General features: G+C 44.3%; 1 protein-coding gene across 1 annotated transcript in view; it reads left to right on the forward strand.

Moving 5' to 3' along the window:
• LOC119579178 (dorsal-ventral patterning protein Sog-like) overlaps positions 1–12,500 on the forward strand; it is a gene marked incomplete in the record, with an annotated part of 71,230 nt that overhangs the window by 48,675 nt on the left and 10,055 nt on the right. Inside the window, 1 exon segment of the mRNA XM_037926875.1 lies at positions 12,440–12,500. This exon segment is cut by the window's right edge and continues 81 nt beyond it. Within this exon segment, the coding sequence (XP_037782803.1) occupies positions 12,440–12,500 (61 nt within the window).

Genomic DNA, 12,500 nt, shown 5'->3' on the forward strand with positions numbered 1-12,500 from the left:
GGGTTGTTTTGAGGGGTTTGCCGGTGGTTTTTTTTTTTTTTTTTTTTTTTTTTATAATATTTTTAAAATTCCCCCTCCCAACATTACCTCTTCCCCATGGGTATACAATAATAAAATTTTAAAAAAACTTTATAAATTTAAATAAACTTTTGAACGGATGGTTCCAGTCGGCCCCCCCGGTTTTTTTTTTTAATTTTATATTATGAAAAGTTTTAATTTTAAAAAGCTGCTTTTTAGGTTTTGAGAAAAGGGGAAAAAGGAAAACCTCCCCAAAATTTTTCCCTTTTTCCCCAACGGAAGGGTAAAAAAAAATTTTTTTTTTTTTTTTTTTTTTTTTTTTTTTTTTTTTGGGAACACTTAAAAAACACCCGGGCCCACAGGGGCTTTCCCAAAACCCAGGGCTTTGGGAAAACAAGGGAAAAAGTTTCCTTCCCCCAAAAAAAAGGGGCCGGTGTTTTTAAACCCCCGCAAATCGGTTTGAAACGGGGGAAACGGGAAAAACGCTCAACCCCCCTTTGGCCAACCGGGGGCCCCAAACATTTATAAAACTATACCACTAATTAAAAAAAAAAAAAAGAAGGGGGGAAAAGGGGAGGAAAGGGGGGGGAAAAGGGGGGAAAAAAAGGGGGGAAAAAAAAGAAGGGAAAAAAGGGAAAGGAAAGGAGAAAAAAAAAAAAAAAGATTTTTTTAAGACAAGAAAAAAAGAAACAAACAAAAAAAAAAAACCCCCAAAGGAAAAAAAAAAGAGAGAGAGAAAAGGGGAGAGAAAGGGAAAAAGAAATGGGGGGAGGGGAAGGGGGAATTGAAGGGGAAAAACTGGGAGGGAAAGGGGAAGAGAATTTTGGAGGGAAGGGGGAAAAGGAGGGCGGAGGGAACCGGAGAGAAAGGAGAGAGGGAGGGAAAAACGAGGGAGGAGAGGAGAGAGAGAGAGAAAGAGGGGGAGAGAGAAAACGAAGGGGGAAAAAAAGGGGAAAAGGAGAGAGAGAGAGAGAGAAAAAGGGAAAAGGATGAGAGGAGAAAAAAGGGAGAAGAGAGAGAGAGAGAGAGAGGGGGGGGGGGATTAAGAAGAGAAAGAGAGAGAGAGAGAGGGGGGAGGGGGAGAGGGGAGGAAAAAAAAGGGGGAAAGGGAGAGAAAAAGGGGGAGAGAGGGGAGAGAGGGGAGAGAGAGGAGAGAGGGGAGGAAAAAGAAAGAAAAAAAGAAAAAAGAAAAAAAGGAAAAAAGGAGAGAGGAGAGAGGGAGAGAGAGAGAGAGGGGGAAGGAGAGAGGAGAGAGAAAAAAGGGAAAAGAGAGAGAGAGGGGGGAGAGGGGGAGAGAGATGAGAAGAGAGAGAGATAAAAGGAAAGGGAAGGGAAGAGAGAGAGAGGGGGGAGGGAGAGAGAGGAGAGAGAGAGGGAGGGAGAGGGAGTGGGAGGGAGGAGTGAAAAAAGGGAAAGAAAAGGGAGGGAGAGGAGGGGGAAAAGAAGGGGGAGAGAGAGGAGAAAGGGGAAAAGGGGGGGAGGGGGGGAGGAAAGGGGGAAAGGATGAGAAAAGAGAGAGAGGAGAGGGGAGAGAGAGAAAAAGGAGGATGAGGGAAAAGGGAGAGAGGGGGAAAGGAGAGAGAGAGGGGGGGAGGAAAAAAGGAGAGAGAGAGAGAGGGGGAGAAAAAAGAGGAGAGAGAGGAGAGGGAAGGGTAAAAAGGAAGGGGGAAGAGAGAGAGAGAGAGAGAGAGAGAGCGACTAAGTGGAAGAGAGAGGGAGAGAGAGTGGTGGGAGGAGTATTATATATTCATCAGAAACAAATTTTCCCCAGTTTTTAAAAAGGGACTTTAAGCCCCTTTGGAATTGAGAGAGGGGAGGGGGCGGTGGGGGGGGGAGGGAGGGGGGTGGGGAGGGGGGGGGGGGGGAGGAGGGGAGGGGAGGGGAGGGAGGGGAGGGGAGGGGATTTAAAGGGGAGGGGGAAAGGGTTTGATTTAAAAAGACTCAAATTTTAAAATGAAACGCAGGGATGCGAGAGAAAAAGGAAATTTTCCCCCTGCACGGATTCTGCGTTTTTTTCCCGTAATTTCTTTTTCAAAGGGGGAAAAAAATATGATAACATTTTTTTGTATTTTAAATTCCTTTTGGGAAAGGGTTTGGTTTTTAACCCAGTAAATTTCCTTCCTCTCTCTCTCTCTCTCCCCTTTCCCTATCTCCTCTCTCTCTCTCTCCTCTCTCTTTTCTCTCCTCTCTCTCTACTCTCTCTTCTCTCTTTATCTTTTTAAAAATTTTAAAATTTATATATACATTTTATATGTTTTAAATACACACAACACAACAAAACACAAACCACCAAAACACAACCACCCCAACACACCCCACACACACACCCCACACAAAACCAAACACACACACACACAAAAACACATATATATGTAATATATATATAATATTTTATATGTGTGTTGTGGGGGTTTTTGTGTGGTTTTTGTGTGTTGTGTGTGGTGTTGTGGGGTGGTTGTTTGGGGTGTGTGTGGTGTGTGTGGGTGTGGTGGCGCCTGCCTGTCTGTCTGTTTGTTTTTTGTTTGGTTTTTTTCCCCCTGTCTTTTTTTTTGGGTTGTTTTGGTCTGTTTGTGTGTTCCTTTCTCTGCCCCGGGCCCCGCCCTTTTCCTTTGTCCTCCCTTTCCCTTCCCGTCCAGGGGGGATAAAACGCTTTACCCCTTTTACCAATAAAATTATGTCGAAAACGTTTAACAATGGGGAATTGAGGAAGGAGCAAAGGGGGGGGCAACCCCATTAGGGAAAATTTGTGCGCCCCCCGAATTCCCAGGAGGAACTAACAAGGGAAAACCCCCACCAAAGACCTTGTCCGGCCAAAAAAAATCCCCCGCCCCCCTCTCCCAAAAAAAACCAAAACAGCCCTTGCGGAGGCCTTGTTGCGATGCAAAATTTAGTGACTAATCCCTTCCTACTCTGGTTTTTTTTTTTTTTTTTTTTTTTTTTTTTTTATCGTTTTTTTTTTTTGTTTTTTTTGGGTTTTGGTTTGGTTTTTTTTTTTCTTCATCTTTCAGTTTCTTCTTTTTGTTTTTTTTTTTTCTTTTTTTCTTTTTTTTGCCCCCTTTAAATTCTTCTTTTCCTCTCTCTCTTTCTTTTTCCTCTTTCCCTTTCCCCCCCCCCCTTTCCTCCCTTTTCCTCCCCTTCCCCTCCTCCTCCCCTTTCCTCCCTACCCCCTCCTCTTTCTCCCTACCCCTCCCCCTTTCTCCCTACCCTCACCCCTTCATCCCTTTCCCCTCCCCTTCCTCCCTCTCCCTCTCTCCCACTCTCCCTCCCCTTCCTCCCCTCCCTCCCTTTAACTATCTCCCTTTCTCTCCCCTTTATTTGAGTGCCATAAAACACCCCAGCAGCCACGCAAATGCACACTTTGTCGCCCGTAATTCGAAACTGAAGGATTATTTCTTGCATGACAGATAGGTCGGCTGCCATGTTGCATAAGCTTGCCCCTTTTTTCTTGTGGGACGACCCAGACGTAAAAGGGTTTTACATTTTTTTGAGGGGAATGAATTGTGTATATAAATTTTTATCTATATCAAATATGTTCCATCTCTTGGCTGCAAAGCTGCCCAATATCTGTTTATAAAGTCTGTCTATCTCTCCTCTATGGTGGGGCCCCTCTTTACCCGGGTTAACTATCTATCATTTGTTAACCCAATCAAGTGTCTATCAGTTTTGCTTACTTACCTTTTTATCTATTTTTATGTTTTGTATGTTATTTTATCGTATCTCAAATTTTTTCTTCTATCTATAATTCCTTTTGTTTTTTTCATCGGGTCTAAACGCCCTTATTTTCTTAATTATAAAGTTTGTGGTGTCATTTTACCCTATCTGTTTCGGGATCTGTTATAAATCGCCCCGGGTATCTCCATCACTATTTACCCAACCTTTTTTTTTTTTATGTATGTTTATCTGTACCTATCTACTTAAATATCTATCTATATATCTCTTTGTCTATCTATATCTACTAAGTATAGTAAAATTCATTTATCTGTCGGCAAATTTTTCCCGTTTTTTGAAAAACCCAGGGGGGCAGTGACTCAAATTTAAACAATGGGCAATGGATTTGAAATTGCTATCGGTCATGCAAGATATTATCATTATGGAATATTTACTCACGCGTCAGGAATCAAAGTTAACGTGTGGGGGAGAGTTTGCTTTATATATAGAATATTTCTGGCATTTCTTATTCATTTTTATTTTTTTAGAGTGGATTTTTATGCACATATACGGATGCAAATGCACGGGAACATGTGCACACACATGTTCACGCACGCACGCATGCACACACCCACACCCGAGAGAGAGAGAGAGAGGGAGAGAGAGAGAGGAGAAAGGAAGAGAAGAGACAGAGAAGAGAAGGAAAAAGAGAAGAAGAAGGAAGAGGAAAAAAGAAAAAAAGAAATGGGGGGAAAACAAAAAGAAAAAAAAAAATTCAAAAAAAAAACCCCAAAAAACCCGCAACAAAAAAAGGGGGGCCAAAACAAACGGCCCCAAAACAAAAACGGGCCCCCCCCAGAAAAAACCCCGGCCCTTTACTCCCGCACACTTCCCGCAAAAATCTGCCCCCCTCCCCCCCCTTCCCCCCCCCTTCACCCTCCCCCCACCCCTTCACCCTCCCCCCACCCCTTCCCCTCCCTCCTTCCCCCCCAACTTCCCTCCCTTTCCCTCATACGCCGCCAATGAGTTTAACAGACGAGGGGTTTTGACGGAGAAAGGGAGAAGGAGAAATGACTCAATGAAAAGAAAATAGTCTTTCTCAGTCCAGGTCGATCGTTTTGCTTCCACTGGGTAAAAGGGGTGGGGGGAAGGGAGGGAAAAGGGGGGGGAGAGGGAGGGAGGGGGGGGAGAGAGGGGGGGAAGGGGGGGGGAAAAGAGGGGGGAAGGGGGGGGAGAGGGGGGGAGAGAGAGGGGGGAGGGAGAGAGGGAAGGGGGGGGGGAGGGAGAGAGGGAGAGAGAGAGAAGGGGAGAAGGAGAGACAGAGACGAGACAGAGATAGGGAAAGAGAGACAGAGACAAAAAGGACAGAAAAAAAGGGACAGAGAGACCCCAAAAAGAAGGAAAAGAAGAGAGGACAGAGAGAGAGAGACAGGACAGAGATAGAGAAAGAAAGAGAGAAAAAACCCTCACAAAAAAAACCCCCTTCATTTTCCCCGAAGGGAATAACCCCAAAGATATCCCCCTCACCGAAATGAATTACGAAATAAACACACAGCCGAAAAAAAAAACGAAGAGAAAAGCAAAACAGAGAACAAAGAAGAAGAAGAAGAAGAAGAAGGGAAGAGAGAGAAAAAAAAATAAAACGAAAAAAAGAAAATTTTAGGGTGAACCCGAGGAAATCTTTTGGGGTACCGGGAGGGGGAAGGGGAGGGGGAGGTACACGGGAGGGGGTGGGGGAGGGGGAGGGGTGGGGTATAATGTTCGATGAAATGAAAGAAATTTGTTATTGCTGTTGTTAGTTTTCTTTTTTTGTTTGTTTGTTTGTTTGTTTACGGTGGGAAACTGGAGGAGAAAGAGTAACATAAGCGTGAAAAAAACTTTATTTTATTATATTATCTTTTTTTTCCCTTTTGAACAGAGTCAGTCCTTAAACTATCATTATCATTTTTTCTATCTCTCGCTCTCCTCTCCTTTCTGGGCTATATCTCTCCCCTTTCTCTTCTCTCTCTTCTCTCTTCTCTCCCTCCTTTTTCTTCTCTAATTTTCCTTTATTTCTCTTCAAATTTTTCTCTTTCCTTCTATCTCTCCTCTATCTTCTTTTCCCCTTCTCTTCCCTCTCTTCTCTCCCTCTCCCTTCCTCTCTTCCTTCTTCTCCTCCCCTCCCCTCTCCCCTCTCTCTCATCTCTCTCTCTTCTATTTCTCTTCATCCTTCCTTCCTTCTATTTTATATCTTCTTTCTAATTTTTCTCTTTCTTTCCTTTTTCTTCCTTTCTTTTTCTTTCTCTTCTCTTTTTCTCTTCTCTTCTTTCTCTTCGCTCTCTCCCCTCTCTCTCTCTCTCTCTCTCTCCTCTCTCTCTCTTCTCGGTTTTCTCTCTCTCCCCCTCTCTCTTTTTTTATCTTTCTATTTTTTCTCTTTTCTTCTTTCTCTTTTCCCTTTTCTTCTCTTCTCTTTTTTTCCTTCTTTCTTTTTCTGTCTTCTCTTCTTTTCTATTCCCCTCTTCTTCTCTTTTCCTTTTTTTCTCTTCTCTTCCCCTTTTCTCTCTCTCCTCTCTTCTTTCCATTCTCTCTCTCTCTCTCTCTTTTCTCTCTCTCTTCTCTCTCTCTCTCTCTCTCTCTTTTTCTCTATATATTTATATATAAATATATATATATATATATATATATATATATATATATATCCCCTTTCTTCCTTTACCCCCCCCCCTATTTTTCTCTTCTTTTTCCCCCCCCCCTCTCTTCCCCTCTCTTCTCTCTCTCCCAATTTCATCTATTATCTATTTTTTTTTTTTTTTTTTTTTTTTTTTTTTTTTTTATTTTTTTTTTTAATATTTCCCCCCTTTTATCCCCCTTCTCTTCTCTTCCCTTCTTTTTTTCCCCCCTTCCCCCCCTCCTCCCCCCCTCCCCCCCTTCCCCCCTTTCCTTCTTTTAAAAAAGAGGGGACCCCCCCAAAAAAAGGAAGAAAAAAAGGAAAAAGAAAAAAAAAAAAAGGAAGAAAAAAGAGAGGGGAAAAGAAAAAAAAAGAGAGAAAAAAGAGAAAAGAGAAAAAAAAGGGAAGAGAAAAAAGAGAGAAGAGAAAAAAGAGAAGAAAAAAAAAAAAAAAGAAGAGAAAAAAGAGAGAGAGAGGAAAAAAAGGGCCCCGGGCAGGCCCAAACAGGGGAAAAGGGATGTCCCTCAGCCTCATTATCCCCGAAAGGAATGTGCGTTGCGACCCCACGAAGCGATGAGTAATCCTACCAATACCCCCAGAGAAAAAGAAAATAGAAAAAAAAAAAAAAAAAAGTTTTAAAAAAAAATTTTTTTTACTTCCCCTGAGGTGGGTGAAGTGACCCCCCATGACGGGCCAGACTCTATGAGACCCCCGATGACCCGACCCCCCCCGAGACCCCCGGACCCCCCGTGGGCCCCTGACCCCCACGAGGAAAAACCCGACCCCCCCCAGACCCCTGGGCCCCCCACGATGACCCCTGACCCCCTACGATGACCTCTGACCCCCACGATGACCTATGACCCCCAGGACGACCCCATAAACAGACCACCAAGGGGTAATAAGGGACCCCATGGACTAATTACAGACCACCAGTAATAATAACTCCAAAGGGTGACCAGAGACCCGGGGGGTTTAAGGCAGACCCCCTGGGTTTTAGAACCCGGGGAAATGACAAGAGAGAAGGAAAGGGGAAGAAGAAAAAGAAGAAGGAAAAAAGGAAGAAGAAGAAGAAGGGAAAAAGAAGAAGAAGAAAAAGAAGAAGAAGAAAAAAAGAAAAAGGGAAAAAGAAGGGGAAGGAAGAAGAAGAAGAAGAAGAAGGGAAAAAGACGCAGCAGAAGAAGAAGAAGAAGAAGAAAGAAGAAAAGGGAAAAAGAAGAAGAAAAAAAGAAGAAGAAGAAGTAAAAAAGGGCAGGAAAAAGAAGAAGAAGAAGAAGGGAAGAATAGTAAATAATGATAATTTAATGAAAAATAATAATATAAAAAAATAATAATAATAAAAAAATAAAAAAAACCTCAAAATTTTAAAACCCCAGGGAAAAAATCAAGAAATTTCGAACCTCGGGCCCCCCTAAAGCGAGCACCCGGACCCCCTTAAAGCGATCAACCCCCGGAACCCCCCTAAAGCGGGCACTGGGCCCCTAAAGCGATCACTGGACCCCCCCCCAAAGGGCCCCTGGACCCCCAAAGGCCGGAACCCCCCCCAAAACGGGGCACTGGACCCCCCTAAGCGAGGCCCCTGGGACCCCCCAAAAGCGACACTGGGCCACAATAAACGACACTGGGCCCCTTAAAACGAGCAAGGGCCCCCCTAAAGCGAGCACTGGGCCCCCCTAAAGGATCATGGGCACCCCTTTAAAACGGGGTAACCTGGAACCCCCCTAAAGGACACTTTGGGCCCCCCCAAAAAAGGGGCACCCGGGCCCCCAAAAGCGATCACTGGGACCCCCCTAAAAACGGAGCACTGGACCCCCCCCAAAAGCGGCATGGACCCCCTTAAAACGACACTGGGGCCCCCTTTAAAACGTCACTGGACCCCCTAAAACGATCACTGGACCCCCCTTTTAAAGCGACATGGAACCCCCCAAAAGCGGATCCACTGCGACTCCCCCTTTTTAAACCCACACGGACCCCCTTTAAGGGGAGCACTGGGGCCCCCTTTAAAACGGGGGAAATGAAACCCCCCCCAAAACGACACTGGACCCCCCTTTAAAACGGCACTGGGCCCCCTAAAGCGAGCCTTGGGGCCCCCTAAAAACGAGGGACTGGACCCCCTAAAGCCCATCAGGGAAACCCCTTAAAACCCAGCACTTGGGCCCCCTAAAACGGGGCACTAGACCCCCCCAAAAGGGGGCACGGACCCCCTAAAAGCGACACGGACCCCCCTTTTAAAAAGGGTCATGGACCCCCCTTTAAAACGACACGGGGAACCCCCTAAAGCGACACTGGACCCCCCTTTAAAACAGGCACTGGACCCCCCTAAAACGAGCACTGGAACCCCCTTTAAAACGACACTTGGGCCCCCTAAAGCGGCATGGACCCCCTTTAAAACGAGAAATGGAACCCCCCTAAAACGAGCACTGGGCCCCCCTAAAAACGACACTGGACCCCCCCAAAACGAATGGACCCCCCCAAAACGACATGGAACCCCCTAAAGCGGCAATGGGCCCCCTTTTAAAAAGACCCCCTGGACCCCCTTAAAAACGGGTCACTGGACCCCATAAAACCCATTTACTGGACCCCCTAAAACGATCACTGGGCCCCCCAAAGCGATCACTGGACCCCCCCTAAAGCGACCTGGGGCCCCCCCAAAGCGATCACGGGCCCCCTTTAAAACGACAATGGAAACCCCCCCAAAGCGGGGCCCCTGGACCCCCCTTTAAAACGACAATGGGGCCCCCCCCAAAGCGTCCCCTGGACCCCCTTAAAAGGGGGATCAATGGGGCCCCCCCAAAACGACACTGGGCCCCCCTTTAAAACGACACTGGAACCCCCCCAAAGCATCAATGGCCCCCCCCAAAGCGTCACTGGAACCCCCCAAACGTCAGGAAACCCCCCCAAAAACGACATGGACCCCCTAAAACGAGCACTGGACCCCCCTAAAACGGGGCCCCTGGAAACCCCCCCCAAAGCGAGCAATGGAAACCCCCTTTAAAGCGAGCACTGGACCCCCATAAAGCGAGCACTGGACCCCCATAAAGCGAGCACTGGACCCCCATAAAGCGATCACTGGACCCCCATAAAGCGAGCACTGGACCCCCATAAAGCGAGCACTGGACCCCCATAAAGCGAGCACTGGACCCCAGAGAGACAGGGAGACACGAGACGTAAGCGTAAGGAGGGCGAGAGCCAAGATTTATGCGCGGTGATAGTGATGATAGTGACGGGGATGTGATTCTGGTGATGTGAGAGTGACGGTCAGAAGGTGACATTTAGGACTGAGGAGGGAGGGAAAGAGGGAGGGGGGAGGGAGGGAGGGCGAGAGGAGGGAGGGAGGAGGGAGGGAGGGAGGGAGGAGGGGGAGGGTGGGTTGGAGGAGGAAGGAGAAGAAGAAAAAAAGGAGAAGAAGGAAGAGGAGGGGGAAGGAGGGACGAGGGAGGGGGGGAGGGAGGGAAAGAGGAGGAGGGAGGGAGGAGGGAGAGGAGGGAGGAGGAGGAGGGTGAGGGAGTGGAGGAGGGGGGAGAGAGAGGAGGAAAGCGAGGGAGAGGAGTTAGAAGGAGGAGGGAAAGGGGAAGAGGGGGAGAGAAGGAGGAAGGGGGAGTTAGGGGAGAGGCAAGGGAGGTTGCGAAAGAGTCTATTGAATACCTGAGGGGGGAAGCAGAAGTTCCGAGGGAGAGGGGAAAGGTTACATGAAGGGAGGCCATGAAGTCCTATTCTTCAAAGGGAAGAGTAACAGGCCAGGGGAATTTAGGAGGAGGGAGAGAGACAGAGAGAGGAGCGGACGGGGAAATTAGGAGGAGGAAAAAGAGTAAGAAAAACAGGTGATGAGGAGTGAAGAGGAGGAAAAGAAAGAGGATGAGGAAGAGAGGACGGAGGATGAGGGAAAAGAAGGAGAAGAGGAAGGAGTAGGAGAAAGAGAAAGATGCGTAAAACGAATGACGAAGGGACAAGAAAAATAAATAAACGGCGATAAAAAGGAAAAGAAAGAATATGAATAACGAACAGAAGTGAGAATAAAAAGTTTTTTTTTTCCCGAGGGTTAGTGACCTTAATTCTTTTTCTTGTTTGCCTTAAACACACACACATATGAGGTTGGGGGTGCGAAACGTTGTTTTTTTAAAAAGTGTATGATATTGTTTTTTGTGTTATGTGTGTATTATATATATAATTTATATATATTATAATTATTATATATATATATTTATAAAAATATATATATAATATATAATATTATTTGTGTGTTTTTTAATATAATTTATTTATTTTAATATTTTTATTATAATTTAAAATATATATGTATTTTAATTATAAATTATATATTTAAGGTTTTATATATATATATTTAAAAAATTAATACTATTTTTATTTACTATATAATTTAAGACATAATTTAAAAATTTAAATATATTTATATTAAATAATTTTATATGTATAATTAATAATATAATATTTATTTTATATTATATTATATATTATTTCTATATATAATTTTTTTTGTTTTTATTTTTTTTTTTATATTTTATTTATATTATATTTATATATTATTTATATTTTATACTTTTTATGATTATTACATATATCTTTTTAATTTATTTAAATTTTTTTTAATTATTAAATCATAAAATTTTTTAAAAAATAAATAATTTTCAAAAAAAAAAATTAAAAAAAAAAAGAATTATTAATTAATAATTATTAAAATATAATTCAATTCATATATTTTTTTTTTTTATTTTTCTTTTTTTTTATTTTTTTATTCTTTTTATTCTATTCTTTTTTTTTTTTTTTATCTTCTTCTTTCCTATTAAAACTTTTCTTCCCCCTTATTTTCCCCCTTTCTTCCTATTCACTCCTTTTTCTTTTTTTTCCCCCCCTCTCTCTTCTCTTTCTTCCTTTTACCCCCCCCCTCCCACCCCCCCCATTCCCCCTCCCACCTTTTTCTTTTTTCCCCCTTCCCCCTTTTATTCCCCTCTCCCCTTTTCTCCCCTATCTCTATCTCTTTCTTCTTCTTCTTCTTTATTCCCCTCTCTCTCTCTATCTCCCTTTTTTTTCTTTTTCTTTTTCCCCCTCTCCCTTTTTCCTTTTCTTTTTTTCTTTTTTTTTTCTCTTTCTTTCTTCTTCTTCTTTTTTTTCCCCCCCTCTCCCCCATTTATTTTTTCCTCCTTCCAACCCCTCTCTCTCTTTCTCTTTTCTTTTTCTCTATCCCTCTTCTCTCTCCCTCTTTTCTCTTTTCTTTTCCCTTTTTTTCCCTTTTTCTTTTCCTCCCTTTTCTCTTCTTTCTCTTTCTTTTCTCTCTTTCTTTCTTTCCTCTCTCTTCTCTTTTCTCTTCCTCTTCTTCTCTGTCTCTCTCTCTCTCTCTCTCTCTCTCTCTCTCTCTCTCTCTCTCTCTCTCTCTCTCTCTCTCTGGCTCTCCCTACCCAGAGCCAGCCAGACAAACAGACAAACAGCTTTTAGCGATCGCCTTATAAGATTTTATAAAAGTAAACACAGTATCGGATTCCCCCCCCTCCCCCCCCCCCGCCTGTGACGAAAGAAAGTGAAGTTGCCATTTTTGCGGAAAGAGGGGGAGGGGGTATAAGAGGGAGGGGAAAGGGGGGGTGTTTCTTGCGTGTTTTCTCCTTATTTGGTTTTCTGCATTCTCTTTCTCTCTTTCTTTTTTTCTTTCTTTCTTTTTTCTCCCCCCACCTTTTCTTTATCTCTGTTTTTTTTTATAATTTTCTCTTTTCTTTTTCTTTCTCTTGTTCTTTTTCTCTTTCTCTTTCTCTGTCTCATTCTTTCTCTTTCTAATCTTCATTTCTCGTTCCATCATTATTTTCGTCACTATCGTCACCATCACTACCATCATCACCATCATCACTATCACCACCATTACCATCACCTTCGCCTCCTCCATCATCATTAGTATCACCATCACTCTCCCCCCTCCCCCCTCACTACCACTCATCACCCTCACCCCTTACCCTCACCACCACCACTCTCCCACATCCCCCACCCCTCACCCCATCCTCCCTCCTCTCCCCCCTAACCATCCTCACCCCCTCACTCCCCCCTCACCCCCTCACTCACTCCCCTTACCCCCACCCACCTACTCCAGCAGAAGTCACCAACACGCCCTTTTCTTGCCTCCCGCAGGTGCAGAAGAAGAGACGGACGGTGGCGAAGGTGCAGTGCCGGAACGTGAAGGATGAATGCC

Source organism: Penaeus monodon, chromosome 12, assembly GCF_015228065.2.
Source record: "Penaeus monodon isolate SGIC_2016 chromosome 12, NSTDA_Pmon_1, whole genome shotgun sequence".
Taxonomy (NCBI): Eukaryota; Metazoa; Arthropoda; class Malacostraca; order Decapoda; family Penaeidae; genus Penaeus; species Penaeus monodon.